General features: G+C 38.7%; 2 protein-coding genes across 9 annotated transcripts in view; both read left to right on the top strand.

Annotated features, from left to right (window-relative positions):
• Positions 1 to 5,032: 5,032 nt before the first annotated feature.
• LOC115839279 (large ribosomal subunit protein eL21-like) lies at positions 5,033 to 5,589 on the top strand. Its single transcript, XM_060284907.2, has one exon. The coding sequence runs from the start codon at positions 5,059 to 5,061 to the stop codon at positions 5,539 to 5,541; it is 483 nt and encodes a 160-aa protein (XP_060140890.1). The 5' UTR covers positions 5,033 to 5,058; the 3' UTR covers positions 5,542 to 5,589.
• A 2,766-nt stretch (positions 5,590 to 8,355) lies between these two features.
• RBM39 (RNA binding motif protein 39) overlaps positions 8,356 to 18,392 on the top strand; it is a 31,197-nt gene continuing 21,160 nt past the window's right edge. For 2 of the 8 annotated variants that reach the window (XM_030830728.3, XM_060285723.2), the window contains exons 1-4: positions 8,357 to 8,668; positions 9,289 to 9,352; positions 11,094 to 11,143; positions 15,777 to 15,971. In XM_030830728.3, coding sequence (XP_030686588.1) covers positions 9,302 to 9,352; positions 11,094 to 11,143; positions 15,777 to 15,971 — 296 coding nt within the window. In that variant the 5' untranslated portion in view covers positions 8,357 to 8,668; positions 9,289 to 9,301. The other 6 variants (XM_030830725.3, XM_030830723.3, XM_060285724.2 and 3 more) reach the window with 5 other exon arrangements.

Raw genomic sequence — 18,392 nt, 5'->3', positions numbered from 1 at the left:
TTTGAGGTTCATCTATTTTGTAGCATATATCAGTACTTCATTCTTTTTCATGCCTGACTAATATTCTATTGTATGGATATACCACATTCAGCTCATATATTTATCACTTGATGGACATTTGGGTTGTGTTCATTTTTGGTTATCATAAATAGTACTGCTATGAACATTTGTTTACAGATATTTGTTTGAAAATATATTTTCAATTCTTTTGTGTTTATACCTAGGAGTGGAATTGCTGGGTCGTATGGTTAATTCTATACTTATTTTTTTTAATTTTTAATTTTATTTTTGGCTGTGTTGGGTCTTTGTTGCTGTCTGCGGGCTTTCTCTAGTTGCGGCGAGCAGGGGCTACTCTTCATTGTGGTGCAAGGGCTTCTCATTGCGGTGGCTTCTCTTGTTGTGGAGAATGGGCTCTAGGCGCGTGGGCTTCAGTAGTTGTGGTGCATGGGCTCAGTAGTTGTGGCTGCGGGCTCTAGAGCACAGGCTCAGTAGTTGTGTGGCACATGGGCTTAGTTGCTCCGCGGCATGTGGGATCTTCCTGGACCAGGGCCCAAACCGGTGTCCCCTGCATTTGCAGGCAGATTCTTAACAACTGCTCCACCAGGGAAGACCCCATACTTAACTTTTTGAGGAACTGCCAAACTATTTTCCACAATAGTTGTACCATTTTACATTCCCACTAGCAATGTCTAAGGGTTCCACTTTCTCCATATTCTTACCAAAATCTCTTGCTTCTTTTACAACCACTGCACGCAAGTCATGTTCATATTGCACATATTCCAACTCTGATGCTTCATTTCTATCTTGAGTTAGGACCTGGTTATTTGGAGATGTTTGTGCAAGTCATGTCTCTTTGGGCCTCCTTCAGAAAATGATTGTTAAGGAACATTTTTTCCTGCTCCAAAACAAAAAATTCTTTTTGAGTCTGTTAGAAACACACTTTCAGAGATGTTGCCTTTCTGGGCTATTCATTTTCATTCACTCGTATCACAGAATCACATGCTTTTCATTCAAAATCACTGTGGGTTGATGCTTCTTTTGTTTTTCATCCATCATTTTCAAGGTATATCTCCATCTTGTGATGCCTTGTCAGCAGGATCTTCCTCTCCATTGCTAAATTTGCTTAAATTCGAAAACTTTTGCAATGTTATGTTTGATTACATTTCTTTTTGCTTCCGTTAGCAGATGTTTTAAAACAATACTCCGCCTCCTAATTTGCAGTGTTTTATCCACGTCTCTTGTTGTCAAATCAGAATATTTTGGAATAAAATATATTGCTTTCTCTGGTCCTCTAAGCTTGCTTATGCCATTCCTTCACTTTAAATAAAATTAATATTACCCAATTTGTATGCATTTGTCAAAACTCATATATTGGTAAAATTAAGATTTTTGCATTTCACTGTATGTAAAATTTACCTCATTAAAGAAAAAAAAGAATTGTGAACTAGTAAACTCAGTTTAAAATATGCAATGCTGAAGAGTTTAGGGATGATGTGTACTGATGTCTGTAATTTTGAAAAGAATTAAAAAATTAAGCTGGGGCTTCCCTGGTGGCGCAGTGGTTGAGGGTCTGCCTGCCGATGCAGGGGACGTGGGCTCGTGCCCCGGTCCGGGAGGACCCCGCGTGCTGCGGAGCGTCTGGGCCCGTGAGCCATGGCTGCTGAGCCTGCGCGTCCGGAGCCTGTGCTCCGCGGCGGGAGAGGCCATGACGGTGAGAGGCCCGCGTACTGCAAAAAAAAAAAAAAAAAAAAAAAAAAAAATTAAGCTGGATAGAAGGATGGAAAGAGGGATAGGTAGATGAATAGATACGTGGTAAAGCAAATATTGAAAAATGTTAAATTTAAAATAATTGGTAGGCATACATTCTATTCTCTCAACCTCTCTGTTTGATAATTTTCATAGTAAAATGCAAAAAAAAAGCAAACCTCAACTGCTCTGATGACCTATGTCAATCAGCTCTTTGCAGAAAATTCTGTGATCACTTCCACCAGTCTGATCCCATCGATTTATTTCATCCAATTCAAGTAAACAAACAAAATTTAGAGGAATAAATGGGATAATGTATAAAAATGGTTTATACACTGTGAAGAGCTATATAAACATGCTATTATTAGTTCTATGACGGTCAAGGCACTGAGCTTGCATAAAATCTTAATACAAAACACTATCTTGAACATAATTTTGTTCCTTCAAGAGTTCTCTAACTAATCTAGAAACTTTTGAAGGAAAGAGACTGTGTTTTTTATTTATTTGGTACTCGCAAATTGTCCACTGAGTGTCAAAAATTCAGAGGGTACTAAATAAACAGAGAATGAATCAGTAAATGGTACATTTCACAGATCGAACTCTAAAAGAAGAGGGGAGGGGCAAGATAGGATTAGGGTATTAAGAGGTACAAACTATTATGTATAAAATAAATAAGCTACGAGGATATATTGTACAGAACAGGAAATATAGCCAACATGTTATAATAACTGTAAATGGAGTATAATCTATAAAAATTTTGAATCAATATGTAGAACATGTGGAACTAATATAATACTATCAATCAACTATACCTCAATCCAAAAAAACCCCACAAACCTCTAAAAGAGTATTTTATTTATTTATTTTTATTTTAATATTTTAAAAATATTTTCTAATTTTAATTATGCTTTATTATTTGACCTACATGCTATTTAAGATTGTATTAATTTTAAATTCTTTTTTTTTTAAACCCCACATTTGTTTATTTATTTTTTTGGCTGTGTTGGGTCTTCGTTTCTGTGCGAGGGCTTTCTCTAGCTGTGGCAAGCAGGGGCCACTCTTCATCGCAGTACGCGGGCCTCTCACTGCCCTCTCACGCGGGCAGATAAAAGAGTACTTTAAATTTTAAGTTATATTTTATTGAATTTCTGTCATTTTTATTTTCAATCTAAAATAGTGTTTTGCGGGACTTCCCTGGTGGCACAGTGGTTAAGAATCCGCCTGCCAATGCATGGGACACGGGTTCTATCCCTGGTCCGGGAAGATTCCACATGTCGCGGAACAACTAAGCCCGTGCACCACAACTACTGAGCCCACAAGCCACAACTACTGAAGCCCGCACGCCTACAGCCCATGCTCCACAAGAGAAGCCACTGCAACGAAAAGCCCACACACCGCAACAAAGAGTAGCCCCTGCTTGCCACAACGAGAGAAAGCCCATGCTCATCAACAAAGACCCAATGCAGCCAAAAATAAATGAATAAATAAATAAACAAATAAATAAATAAATAAGTTTTGCAGGAGTTCCCTGGTGGCCTAGTAGTTAGGATTCCGGGCTTTCACTGCCATGGCCCAGGTTCAGTCCCTGGTTGGGAGACAGATCCTGCAAGCCACATGGCACAGCCAAAAAATAAATAAAATAGTGTTTATTTATTTATTTATTTTTGGCTGCGTTGGGTCTTCGTTGCTCGTTATTTCTCTAGATGCGGTGAGTGGGGGCTACTCTTTATTATGGTGCGCGGGCTTCTCGTTGCGGTGGCTTCTCTTGTTGCGGAGCACAGGCTCTAGGCGCGGGCTTCAGTGGTTGCGGCACACGCGCTCGTAGTTGTGGCTTGCGGGCTCTAGAGCACAGGCTCAGTAGTTGCGGCACACGGGCTTAGTTGCTCCGCAGCATGTGGCATCTTCCCAGACCGGTGCTCAAACCCGTGTCCCCTGCATTGGCAGGCAGATTCTTAGCCACTGAGCCACCAGGGAAGCCCCTTGCACAATCCTTCTGTTCATCGGATGGACGGGGGGACAAATAAGTGGCTGGTGATGTAACCCTGCAACGGCTCATCTTTTAATGTCTAACCATTTACAAATTTATGCAAATTCCTTTTGGATATGTCACTACAATGACACTGACATTATTGCCAGTAGACAGGCAAGTATTTGAAACAAATGCCAAATTCAATCTCTAAGTAGATTTATTAGAAAATCAAGCACAAAGTGGGGGTGGGGGGAGGGGCATGATTCGATCTGCTCAAATCAGGCAAAAGTCATATGGGTGGCAAAATTACCTCCATCAGTATGAAACAGGATTGAGTTTCTCATTGTTATGGAAACTTAAGGCGGGGCGGGGTGGGGGGAAATCTCATTGTGCCCTCAGTGGCTCAAGAATTGCTGGAATCTGTCTGGGAAACCATGCAGACACAGTGTTTGGTCCAGGTCAGAAACTCTGGCCCATCAGGAACCTTGGTCCGCTAAGATAATATCTGAATTCTCTTGGAATGTTAAACTCAAAAATAGTAAAACCCTTCTATGTCCTTTTTATACAGGTAAGTTTAAAGTCTTAAAACTTTCATATTAAGGTTAAGAATAGTTTGTATGTATCTGTATTTAAATTGTAATGTTTAGGGCTTCCCTGGTGGCGCAGTGGTTGAGAGTCCGCCTGCCGATGCAGGGGGCACGGGTTCGTGCCCCGGTCCGGGAGGATCCCGCATGCTGCGGAGCGGCTGGGCCAGTGAGCCATGGCTGCTGAGCCTGCGCGTCCATAGCCTGTACTCCGCAGCGGGAGGGGCCACAACGGTGAGAGGCCCGTGTACCGCAAAAAAAAAAAAAAAAAAAAAAATTGTAATGTTTAGGAGCTTCCCTGGTGGCGCAGTGGTTAGGAATCCACCTGCCCATTCAGGGAACACGGGTTCGATCCCTGGTCCTGGAAGATCCCACATGTCGCAGAGCAGCTAAGCCCGTGTGCCACAACTGCTGAGCCTGCACTCTAGAGCCCATGCTCTGCAGCAAGAGTAGCCACCGCAATGAAGGGTAGCCACCGCAGTGAAGAGTAGCTCCTGCTCACCGCAACTAGAGAAAGCCCGCACACAGCAACGAAGACCCAACCCAGCCAAAAATAAATAAATTAAATAAATAAATTAAAAAAAATTGTAATGTTTAAGGGAACTTGGCATACTAGAAATTCAAATAAAAAATGTGTGATTGAGTAATTGACTTGAGATTTGTGATTTTAATTGGAAAGGTATGAGACTACATTAGAATAGTTTAAGAAGTTTTAACTTCTTTTCGGCCGGAACCGCCATCTTCCAGTAATTTGCCAAAATGACCAACACAAAGGGAAAGAGGAGGGGCACCCGCTACATGTTCTCTAGGCCTTTTAGAAAACATGGAGTTGTTCCTTTGGCCACATACATGCGAATCTACAAGAAAGGTGATATTGTAGATATCAAGGGAATGGGCACTGTTCAAAAAGGAATGCCCCACAAATGTTACCATGGTAAAACTGGGAGAGTCTACAGTGTTACCCAGCATGCTGTTGGCATCATTGTAAACAAACAAGTTAAGGGGAAGATTCTTGCCAAGAGAATTAATGTGCGTATCGAGCATATTAAGCACTCTAAGAGCCGGGATAGCTTCCTGAAACGGGTGAAGGAAAATGATCAGAAAAAGAAGGAAGCCAAAGAGAAAGGTACTTGGGTTCAACTGAAGCGCCAGCCTGCTCCACCCAGAGAAGCACACTTCGTGAGAACCAATGGAAAGGAGCCTGAACTGTTGGAGCCCATTCCCTATGAATTCATGGCATGATGGGTGTAAAGAAAATAAAAGACCTGGACTGTGTAAAAAAAAAAAAAAAAAAAAAAAAAAAAGAAGTTTTAAAACTCACTTTGTGATTTTAATTTTTTAGATTTAGAAGAATTGTTTACATACTTCGGAAAGTTTTAAAATACTAAAAAATAATACATCATGTTAAATTGATAGCATACTAAATTTGAAGAAACTTGCCTAACATAAATGGGACTGAGTTTTTGAAGGGAGTTTAGTCCATTCAACTGGAATTTAACTCAATATTAACAGAAAAAGTGAAGATGATTCTAAAATTTTATTTAGTTAGATTCATAAATAAAACAAATTTTCTAAGTCAGTCTTAAAGACTCAAGGAAAACTGGATAAAATGCACTTACTATATAAGTTGAATATTAGTTTTTAAAATGCAAGTGTGAAAAATAGCATCCCCTGTCCATAAAAATCATACGTGGACATTAAAAAACTCACATTGGCAAAGTATATTTAATTTTCAGCCAAATTCTCAAAATTATCTGTTACCTCCTTTATCCCTGGCACTTAGTTATGCTGTGGTCTCCTCTTCGTAAGTTTTAAGATAGAATGATATTCTTGGTGCTGGTGATGATTTAACCCAATGACCTTCACTGCAAATGACTCGAGAACAAAATGATGAAAGGGCAATGAGTCCATGAGCCAGACAGAGCGAGAGAGGTTTTGCAAAGAGAATGAAAAGCATATTATGTTTTTAATATTTTCTTTTAAATATATAAAAATACTTTTGTTTTAGAGACTGAGTTTTCCAGCAGATGTTTCTTGATTGTGTGCTCACTTGCCAGGTTCACTCTGATATTCCTGGAACAGAAAACAATTTAAGGGATATTCAATACTCAAGTGACTTAGAGCTTAAATCCTTTCTCTTCTCAAATAAGAAGTCTAGAGGTTAAGGTCGAATTCTGTCATGTTCCCAAACAAAGAAAAAAATTAAGCAGGGGCTACCACCTATGCTTTAATATTGGCACAATTAACAAGTCACAACACTTAAAGGGAAAAGAAAGGCAAAGGCTAGTTTGTCTTTTCTGATATATTATGCGTCAATATAATGTGGTGATTTTCAACATTTAAAAAACGGACTTTCCTGGTGGCGCAGTGGTTAAGACTGTGCTCCCAATGCAGGGGGCCCGGGTTTGATCTCTGGCCAGGGAACCAGATCCCACATGCATGCTGCAACTAAGCCCACGTGCCTCAACTAAGAAGCCGGCAAGCTGCAACTAAGCAGCCCGCCTGCCGCAACTAAGACCCGATGCAACTAACTAAATAAATAAATATTAAAAATAATAAAATAAAAAATGAAAAGAGGATCTGAGTTTTTAGGAAAAGAAGGGAATATTACTAATTATGCAAAATCTATTAACCCTCTTAAAGAAACACCTGAGTGGAAAGTTAATCCGAAATGGAAAGCCTCTCTATACTTTCCTCTAAATAATTTTGTTTAGAAATAACAGAAGTTAACTGTTTTGAGGATTAAATATTTGCCAGGCATTTTACAGCTATTACCTCATTCAATCCTCACTACACTATTAGGCTTTCATTCATTCATTCATTTATTACGTGTCCACCCGGCTGGGTATGTGGCTAAGCGCTGAGAATTCACTAGTGAGCATTATCGGCCTATGTCAAGATCAAGAAGTTAAGTAATTATACTATACTCTTCACAGGAGGAAAGGGAGGGTAGGCTCTGAGAGGTTAATTTACTTGCCCACGGTCACAGTGCTGAAGCAGTTACAAACTCATTTCAAATCTTTGCCCTCAATCATTAAGCTGTCAACAGACTTCAAGATTTTCTCCCTTAAAAAAGAAAAAAAAGATTTTCTTCCTCAAGATTTGTTGCTTTTAAGTTATCTTTCCAAATTTTTTCAAGCATTTTTATCTTAGAATTAAAAGTCTTATAGTCAATGATCTCTCTGCCCTCCGCTTTTTCACCGTGTAGACCAAAGAACAAGCGGTGAATGTACACTCTAACTGCCAGGCATCTGGGAGACTTCAGGGGCGACAAGCCAAGTTCCAGGGGGATGGGGGACATTTTTGAAGAAACAACAGCAACCCCGACACAAGGCCAGACTATAAATTCGAGGGTCACAAAGCTGGTCCACTGCCAAGAGAAGCAGTGTTTTTTCACCTTCACTTTGCCTTTTTCCACTACTTCCAAGGCTGTTTTGCAGCTCGACAGTCGCCGCAGTGCCTAGTCCACCGGCTCCACAAGGCCGAGAAATCTAATTTTTTATTCTACACCCTTAGCTCCCTACGCCTGTACGTCTCTTTTCGACTTCTCTCTCACATGCTTTTCACTCCATCTTCACCCCGGCGGATAATCTATACATGAGCGTCTTCGTTTTATTCTACCGCCATATAGACTAGGTTGCTTTACGGCGACCTTGACAGACATCTAGATGGGAGGCTCGCGGGAGGGGTGGAAAGCCGTCAACGCTGAGGGAGAAACCTTCTGATAGTCGCTGGGAGGTGCCACGAGGGGGCGGTGACCACCATGCTCCACTCAACGGTGAGTTTTCTAGAAGATTGACAGGAAACGTACCAACCGTCTTTGCGCTAGCAACTTGAGCGATCTCGCGAAATGTGGACGCCAATCTGGAGGGGGGAGTCAAAAGCGCCTCTCTGAGTGGGGGATGGGAATATCCGTGGCGCAATCATTGCGCGAGATTAGGCCACGGTCGCTGGGCCCTATGGCTAGATCTCGCGATATTTCCGCTGCTCCGGACTGAAACTAAGAGCAGCTTCTCGCGAGAGCCCGTGCTGAGGGCTCTGTGAGGCCCCGTGTGTTTGTGTGTGTGTATCTCTGTTGGTGAATGTTAGTACAGGGAAGCCGCGGCCGCCATTTCAGAGAGCTTGCCGACGCTGTCGCCGGGGTGGATCCTCCGCTGCCGAAGCCGCTTTCCTGAACTCCCGCGCGGGCTCCTCTAATCCCATTGTTTCTTTTAGATTCTCTTGGGCCTATCCGCCCTCGGAGCCCGAAATTTGGGCTGGGTGGTACTGCGGCCTGGGCCTAGCGGCTTAACAGTAGCAACAGCGGCGGCAGTAGCAACCCCCCTCTTTCCGAATACGAGCACCGCTGGGGCCCCGAAAGCCCGCACAGGTAAGGAGGCGTCGCGGACCCCCGTATTTGCAGGGCTTTTCTGAGGTGTGGTTCTTTTCTGGGTTGAGGGGCACTCCTTAGGCGGTCTTAAGCGACGGGGTGGGGGGGGCAGGCTTTCGAGAAATGGGCTTCATTTCGAAGACCGCGCCCTTCTTTTTCGGTCGGGTAGATTTCAGGGTTTTCGGGTGGCATGGGCTCCCGAGAAGCCTCGGGCAGATGGCGACCTGTCCCTTCGAGGCCTGCGACGACCGCGACCTCCCAACATGGCGCCAGCCGAATGCTGTCTTGGCACCGAACTCCTCCCAACCGAGGGAGTTTCCCTTTGCCCCTAAAATGGCAGCGCGGGTTTTTGCGCGGAAAGAGGAGCTTTCGTTCGATGCTCTCGGGTTGTTTTTTGAGGCATTACAGGCTTTTTAAAAGTCGGATACTTAATCTGCTTTAGCGTGTTCGGTCTTGGGGACATTTCAGGTTTAATTGTCAAGCCTACTAAAGTGCGTCGTGCCACCTTAGTCGTTTTGTGGGGCGTCTCGGAAGTTTTGGAATATGTCCGGTAAGAAGGAAATTTAGCAAAATTTAAAATTGTTTACTCATTGAATTTTTCATTCTTATTCTTTACCTAGGCGTTCAGAGAAAATGGCAGACGATATTGATATTGAAGCAATGCTTGAGGCTCCTTACAAGAAGGTGAGAAAAAACAAGTCGGTGAGGTTTATCTATTTCTTAATTTAGCATTATTCACGAAACTACTGCTGAAATGTAAACTAACCTCCCCGGAGCCCTCTTGATTTATCTTATCAGAGATGCATTAAGTGTAACTTACAAAAGTAAATATATGCTATTGATGTAATAATATTGTGCAGTAGTTTCACTTCAGCGTGATGAATAAATGCCCATCTATCTCTCTTTGTAGACTTGCCTAACGATATCTCACCTCTACTCCCATGAATTCACCTTTGATTCCAGTGTGAACTGTCAATCATAAGGTAGTAATTGAGTGACTTATCGCTGTACCGTGGTCCCCTAGGTAAAATGACTCAACTAAGAATTACCAGCTCCAGTTTGGTATAGCAAAAAGGTGAATGTAGTGGTTTGGGAAAGCAGCAGGGGTCCAAGAATAACACAGCATAACCAGTCTGTGGCAAGCAAATCTTTAAATAAGACAAGTCTTACAAGAAGAAATGGGTGAGATTTAAAAATTTATCCTATACATGAGACTGGTAATAGTCAATATTAAAACAGGCAGGTGATGATCTGCTCAGTTAAAAATTACCAAAATTCTTGGATCCCTGAATAAAACAAATTCTTAAAGCAAAAGAGGCAATATCACAACTTGAGTCACTTGATGACTGTTTTAACTGTTCTCCATATTGTTTTATTTTTAATTAGTCCCTGTCATATTTCACACACAAAACTACAAAGGAGTTATTTTGACTAATAATACAGTCTTTGACCCATTTCAGTATCACAGTAAAAGTGTCTTTTCATTCTTTCACCAGTTGGTGGTGAAAATAGCAGTATGCATGCGTTATCACTGATGTCACAAACTGTAAGCTTTGTAAATTAGCACTTATACACCTATAACTGATGTGATCAAACTTTAAAATAAACATTGCGCTAAACCTTTTAAAAATAATACATTTGTTTTTGGAGTGTATAGCTCGACCATGTGGTACCAATTTGGATGAATTCTTTAAAGCTTTGAATAGTGTATGTAGTTTTGTAATGCTTAGACTCTTGAAGCGCTACTTTCTATTTTAATGTTAAGATTCTGTCTTAGTTTAACATGGATGTAATTCCATGTAAACAGGTATGGAAGTAGGACTGGTCGATTATTAATTGACTTTCTTGGGTTCTTGGGAGTCAACATTACTAAAGCAGTGTGAATCCCTGTTTGCTTCAGGGCGAGATGTGTGACAGAGGTGGCATCAAGCTCTTACAGTCCCAACCCTCCAACGGAAATGGGCGAAGATCTCAGGAATGGCATCGGTCACAGGAAATCGATAGTGGCTGGCTGCTAGCATGGCCACATGGGGCTTAGGCAGAAATAGAGCCATGGTACTGACCAAAGGGGCCATAGCACATGGAATAAAACTCAACAGGACTTCATTCATGTTTTATAGAAATTCTATTTAACCACTTCAACACTGTAAATCTGGATAACTTACTATCTAACTATGTAAGAAAATAAAATTTGACGTGTTAATATGCATTTTTATTTTTGTATCTTGATGACTTAATTTGTAAGCAACAAAGTGGTTAAACACATATCCATCTAAATTTTTTTATAGCCTTCCATGTTAAACTGTAAATAAGTAATTAGTTTTAAAATTGTTTTGTATTTTCTTATTCCTATTCCCTTTACCCTTTGACAACTTGAAATGTTACCACTTCGTCCTCATGATGTTCTTCTATCAACCCTGCTTAGGATGAGAACAAGTTGAGCAGTGCCAACGGCCATGAAGAACGTAGCAAAAAGTAAGTTTTAAGAAGGGACTTGGGTTGGGGGGAGCTATATGTGATTGATTTTTTAAGTTGTATTCCTGTGGCTAAAGCATCAAACCCAAGGTTCTCTCCTGAAGGGTTTCTTTGCCTTTTTTAGAAAAGTAGGTTCTTTACTTTCTGGGATGAGACACTATTTGAGGATGTAAAACTGTGGACTCTTCCCTTAATTTCAGGAATTGGTGTCAGGAACTTTTTGGACACCTTCCCCTCCAAGTCCATCCATGACAATCTGCATAAGAGTTCTAGTGTTAGAGCTTGTCTTTTGTCTTAAATTTATTAACTTTGGTTTAATATTATTTTATCAATGTTATCAGTAAAACTGTTATATCCACTGAAGATAGTTAGAAGAAGGTAATAACCAGGCTGTGGAGAAGTATTGTTTGTCCTAAATTACTGAAAGAGTCAGAGCTGTGAATTATTTATGCTCCTTGATGCTCCTAAAGGTTCTTTTTGTAGTAATGTTATGGCACACTTAAGTACTTCTTAATGTTCCTCTTTCGTCCTCTTAAGCTTTTTAAACTCTGACAGACTTAATAGTGAGAATGGAGTTTCAAAAAGCTATGAATATTTATGCGTGTCATTTAGGTTAAAGAAGTAACCCTTAATAGGAACTCTGATACAGACTAGTACAGAGTATGGTATACAAGAAGTCTAAATAGGTGTGCTTTATAAAATTTGATCCTGTTCTTGGAGTTTTCCTTCAGCTCTAAAATCATTTGAGTCTTAACATCACATGCTCTGTATTATAAGCATTAAGACGTTTTATTAGCCTTCGTGATGTCATATTCAAACGTTCTGTCATGTTTATGACCCCATAATGCATAATGAAAAGTGATGTAGAATAAGCCACTTATTTGCTTCTTTTTGGTGCTTCCTTCTAAGAGCTCTAAGTGCTTCATAATATACTACCTCAATATCCTCACAAGGTAGGATAGGTTTGTAAGGTAGGTTAATATAATTTCATAAAATAGATGAGGACATAGACTGGATTGTCCAGGTTTTGCTACACCGATATTCTTACCCCTAGAATATTGTAATGGATCAAAATGATGCAATTTGTAGGACATGTCCTATATTTATTCTGTTTGGGTGGGAGTCTGTTATAGCTCCTCACTAATCATGTTGGGGTATTGGGTTGGGTTTAGTCTTGAATTGTTATGATTTGAGGCAGTCAACCAATCTTTGCGTGGTGTAATGTCCTCTGATTTTAGACCTTTTAACCAAAGTAAGTTTCCTAATTAATCGTTGTGATTTGCAATTCTGTAATCAAAAGAAAACCCAGGAAGGGGTAACCATATAAATTGAAATTATTCAGTCTCTAGATATCAGGCCAAGTGGATGGATAAAGATCTCACTCTAAGTGCCAAAAGAATGAGGACCTACACTATAGGGCACATGCCTTCTTTGTTGTACCATTCTTACATGTCATTTCTTGCTACTAATACCATCTCCAGTTTATATTTGTTAATCATCCTACAACTAAGCTCATTAAGACTACCAGTCTTTTACAAGGAAATTTAGCATTAAGCTCTCAATGACTGGTGCTTACTTAGTGGTGTTTATATATATAATGTAAAGAGTCCAATGGGACTAAATAGAAGAATGGACAATTTAATTGGCCATAGGATTCTTTGTTTAAGGGAAGAACCTTTTCAAAACTACAGCTATCATCTAGTTTCTTTTTAAATGTACATATTATTTCTCTTGTCAGACTTCTCATTCTCCTCATTCTCAGTTAAAGCTGATTAAATAAATGACTCCCTTGGTCAGTCAGTAACTGTTCACCCATTTTTTTTCTGAAGGGAATTAATCTTTCAAATTAATTTAAAAGTTACCTAGAAAAAAATTTTTGTATTTAGGCATAAATTATAAAACAAGCAGAATGTTCTTGTGTATTAGTTTTTAGTATAAATTAGGTCTCTTAACCAAAGGAACGTGCCATGTGCATTTTTCATCCTAAAACTTCATTGTTTTTTTAAAAGCCATTGAGTATTGGGATGTAGTTTTAAGGTAGTAAGAAAATGCACATTATGAGAAATTGAGAGTTGACTAGTACATGTTTTCTTTTAAAAAATAGTAATTCTCAGTACATACACTCAATTGATTTCAGGTAATAGTAAAAGGAACTAAGTTTAATATTAACGCAAATTGGTTGTCTATTAGCCTTCTTTCTGAAAAGCTATACTCCTGAGCTTGGCAAGACCTCAAAGTATGCCTTTTTAAGTACCCGCGCTTGCCTTCATGGGAGTATTATTTGTTAGTATAACCAGTTTTGCAAAGTCGCAACCAGCATCCATTCAGTTAAGCTCTTTTGGAATTTCTCAAAAAAGGATAAAAAACAATAAATGACACAGTTGAAATATATTGGCTACTGTGGTGTGGATTATCTATAAATTTTGGAATAAATGACTTTTCTATTTTTTTTCTTATTTTCCAGAGTACTTTGCATTTAAAATTTAGATCTTCTTACATGGAAGAGGTCAAATCCAGTTATAGCAAAACACCTTTACAGCAGAGGCCATATAACCAAAAAGTCCAAAGGCCCAGCCCAGTGGACCATTTACTTCAATGATGTTCAGTACAAAATTCCACTGCCACTAAAGACTTTGGAAAGTCCCTTTTAAGTTGTAACAGGATTTGACTATTAGTGTGGATTTTGATAACCCTTCTTTAGTTAACTTAATAAATGTTCTTTGAAGCTTCATCTTGTTATAGAGAAGTACACTGCTTTCTTGCACCCTTAAATTTTTGTCTGGGCTTTATAAAGAGGATTATATTTCTGAATGTCTTAGTATGTTGCTGTCTTTTTACCTGTCTGGGGTTGCCTTCAGATGTGGGTGGGGACTCATTTATAAAAAGTCCTAGGAAGACCTTAAGTTGAAATTAGCTCTCCAATTTTCGAGTCCTTTCCTTTGGCGCAATAAACTTTGGGCCTAAAAAGAGGTAATTTGGGAGGTTGGCTGCCTCTCTGCAATGGGCCATTATAAGCAGAGCAAAATTTTATTTGTCCTTTTTGTGGGGGATGGAGTTTTTACTTTGTCCCCTAATTGATAATATTTAGGATTTTTGATTATAGCTATCTCAGAATTCTTTAGTCTAAGAGATAGTTTCAGGTTTTTAGGCAACAAAGTTGGAATGTTATCTGTTGCCCTTCTGGGCATTGCTTTGATGACTTCTGTATAAGTAATGAGTGTAGCCTAATTTTCTGTCATGTGCTACCTAGCATATACATTTCTGACAGTCAGGTGGATTATCTTGAAATTTTAGACAAAGTTTCTGCCTCCTTGGAAAGCTCTACATCTCCTTGTGATTGGAGTGTGGGTTTCAAGATTCCAGAAGGTGGGTGTCTTCATTTTCTATTTTCAATGCACTCTAAGATGACCTGCTTACAGGTTCTCTGAGGCAGACTTCAATTGCTCTTGTGCTAACTTTGCTTTGATAAGGACTAAACAGTTAATTCAATTTCCAAATGATGTAGTTGTCAAAATGTTTCATAATCTTTTAGCCACTACAAAATGACATTTAAGTGGATAAGTTTAATTTGAAATGTCTTTCAATATATATTGAAATATCTGAAGGCACCTCTAAAATTTGGGTGATGACAGAGGTACAGATTATAAAAATTATGGAATTGAGTGGGTGGTATGCTGTGAGGAATACAGAAATGAACAGGAAGATACACGACTGACTGGCTTTTTTACCTTTCAGAGCTTGAGAATTTATAAAGATTTATAAAGGTGTTGATTCTTCCTTTTGGTTGTACCCTACAGGCTTGTATAAACTGGCATAAAGATGGCATATTTCAATATCTGGTGTACTCATTGTAACTTGAAAAAGAAAGTATCTGAAGTCACATTGAAGTCTGGGAGTGTCAGATTGCATTTTACGGCATTAGTTTTATTGTCCTTTGTCATTATTTGCAATAATTTTGCCCATAAAAACCGAAATAGTGATGCCTGTATGGCCCTTTGAAAGTATATAATATTAATATGTGCAAATTGGGTCAAAATTGGCTTAAGAGAAATTAGTGTATTTAATGGCAACTTTTTTATATGATCCAACACTAATACTTAAAGTATTCTATTGTAACTTTGATTCTATTACTGTATGTTTTGGATTACAGTTATACTTAGTTGGCCAGATATGATAGAACTTTTAAATAAAGTTCACGGGACTTCCCTGGTACTCCAGTGGTTTGTGACTCTGTGCTGCCACTGCAGGGGGCATGGGGTTCGATCCTTGGTCAGGGTTAAGATATATCCTGCATGCTGTGCAGCATGGCCAAAAAAAAAAAAAAATTTTAAAGTTCAGGTTTTGATTTATACCTACCAATAAGTTCTCTCCTTGTTAAAGCTTTAGCTGACTGTCAAGAAAGGTCATTATAGTCCCTCTCACTCAAATGATTCATTGTCAACTGGCTGCTGATTTTCAGTAGTAGAAGGCAAAGGTGGGGTGTTGTTTGCCTTACCTAGGAATTATTTTTCCATAAGTGATTATGTATCATTGTATGATAGTAAAAATAGCAAAATATATCTGACCATAAAAGGAAGTATATTTTTTGCATATTCTTAAATCAGCAAGATAATGGTGACTTTTTTCTTCTCAGGAGGAAAAAAAGCAAGAGCAGAAGTCGTAGTCATGAACGAAAAAGAAGCAAAAGTAAGGAACGGAAGCGAAGTAGAGATAGAGAAAGGAAAAAGAGCAAAAGCCGTGAAAGGAAGCGAAGTAGAAGCAAAGAAAGGAGACGGAGCCGTTCAAGAAGTCGAGATCGCAGATTCAGAGGCCGTTACAGAAGTCCTTAGTATGTAACTATAATTATGATCATATTGGTTTGAGAGATTTTTCTGGGTCTACAGATAGCAGCGTAACAGGAGTGACTTGAATTGTGGAATTTTACTTTTCAATATGATTAGTTAAAAAGTATTAAATAAGGATTTTGGCATTGAAAAGTCCAGTAGAAATGCATTGTGTGGACAGATACATGTTTGTTTTACTAGGCATGCAGAACATTTTCTGTTACTCCATCTAAAAATATTACTGTGTGCCAATTCAAACTAAAGCACTAAAGTGCTTTTAAAAAAAAGATTTGATATTGTAGTGCCAAATATGTGAAAGCTTAAAGGTTTGTGAGCTATCACAGTATCCTTTACTGAACATAAAGTTTTTAAAGCTCAGATGGATACAAATTGCAAATATGTATAGTCAGTCAAATACATAGTTAACAATCTTGTCTGTGTGGCTGTTTTCAGCTGAAATGACAGACCAGTTGTGAATTTAGTGCATGCTTCTTGATAATGATCACACATCTTTGTATTTAAGGTGTTTTAATAGTAAGAACGCACTAAAACTGCTTTTGAAGGTTGAATCACTGGAAATTCTGATGTGGTTAAACATGTTGGAAATGTTTTCGTTAATAGTAATTTTTAAAAAGCTAAAATGTATTAATGACTTTGGAAAGAGCCTTCTTGCAACTCTTTAAGCAGTTCAGTCTAACAATCCCTAGTGATTTATGATGGTCTTTCCTGTTAGTAAATATACTGTTGTAAACTGTGGGATACGTTAAAATTAACAGTTTTAACGTTAAAACTTGAATGGATTAAGATTGAATTCAAAGACAACAGTCCTGAATCAGAGCCTTGGCTCTTTAAATTGGTTAAACACTCTAAGAAACATTCTTAAGCTTTAGTTTTCTCATCTTTTAAGAAGGAGGTAACCACTGACAGGCTATTGAGTCTTGAATGAGAAGAGAATGTAAATTAGAGCACCCACAATACTGTTATTGATGAAATGTTTTGTTATTATTTGAAGCCAATAAAGTTAGTAATACTTGGAGTTCTGATTCAGGTTTTTCAATAAAAAGGATTCCACTCCTTGTTCTCTAAGGTCCTCTTAGCTGACTATTTTATAAACTTTTTAACAGCTTAAAAAGGACCACAATGTTATTTTACGTCTGAGTGCTTTATTAGAAAATACTTTGCTTTTTGTCCAATTGATCAAAATTTACTGCATTCTTTTTTACCAGAATGAACTAAATAGGGGGGAAGGATTGCTTTAATAAATTCTGAATATTATTATCTCTGATCAGTGATGAATACTTCAAGTCAGCCTGTGATTCTGGTCTGACTTAAACTCACTTGGTTCTTATGTTTGGTTTCAGGTGATTTTTAACTACCAAGGCAGTAACTGAAACTTTTATAATTGAAGGGGAAAGGAAATAGCTTATAGACTCTTATTTGTCCAGTAAATATATATTCTTAATGATCACTTTTAGTGTGCTTTGCAAAGGACCCATTTAATACAATTTTATTTGGAACTGCTTGGGTGTTATGCGTGCACATAGAGTCCATGAAAACAAATCCAAATGTGGATTGAAGACCACTATATATTTTCATTTTGCTACCCATCTGGTAAAGGATAGCAGGATGAGCACTAAGGGACATCTGATCTGACCTTTTAACTTAGTTTGGTCTTTCAAAATGGCCATAAACTACTGGGCCATTTTAGAATATTGTAGATTACAGAATAAAGCTTTTTAAAAAGTTACTGTTGTGATCTTTTTCGAAAACACTCCTTTAATAATATCAAGTCCCGAAAAAAGAATTTTCCTGAGGGATTGATGAACTTCCTTCCTTCACATCTTTACCATGGACTATTTTGTCGAAAAGAACTGAGGTGTGTGACATGCTACATATGCTTATATGCAGTCTTGGAGACTTACTGTTAAATGAAAAAGTTGGGAGTTTCATGATTATGGAAAGAATTAGTTCCTTTATATTTTAAAAGAAACTCCTCAAGGGAATTCCCTGGTTAGGACTCTGCGTTTTCACTGCCTGGGGCCTGGGTTCAGTCCCTGGTTGAGGAACTAAGATCCCACAAGCCATGCGGTGTGGCCTGAAAAAATAAAAATAAAAAAAGAGTTCCTCAAACAAGAAGACATACATGAATATTGTATATGTATGTATATATGAGCACATGTATATTCCTTAGGAAGGATCTGCAAAGATGCACACCAAATTGTTAATTATAGTTAGTCCTGGTGTGAGGGAAGTTCAGGATAATTTTCACTTTGTGTCTTTTTTTTCCCCCTAAATCTCAGGAACGTATTCATAAATACGTAGTTCAAGAGAACTAGACTGAAAATTGAGCATTTTCAGAATATTAAAAATCTTGAGGCTGTAACCTTTGGTCTTGGCACCTCTCAGTGGTCCAGGATGGATAACTG

This window comes from Globicephala melas, chromosome 15 (assembly GCF_963455315.2).
Source record: "Globicephala melas chromosome 15, mGloMel1.2, whole genome shotgun sequence".
Lineage (NCBI taxonomy): Eukaryota > Metazoa > Chordata > Mammalia > Artiodactyla > Delphinidae > Globicephala > Globicephala melas.
Note: the sequence above shows the minus strand (reverse complement) of the source record. Positions and strands in the feature narration are given on the sequence as shown.

Bases quoted from the DNA above. Each gene is read 5' to 3' on its own strand.
- LOC115839279 (XM_060284907.2), top strand. From the start codon at position 5,059: ATGACCAACACAAAGGGAAAGAGGAGGGGCACCCGCTACATGTTCTCT.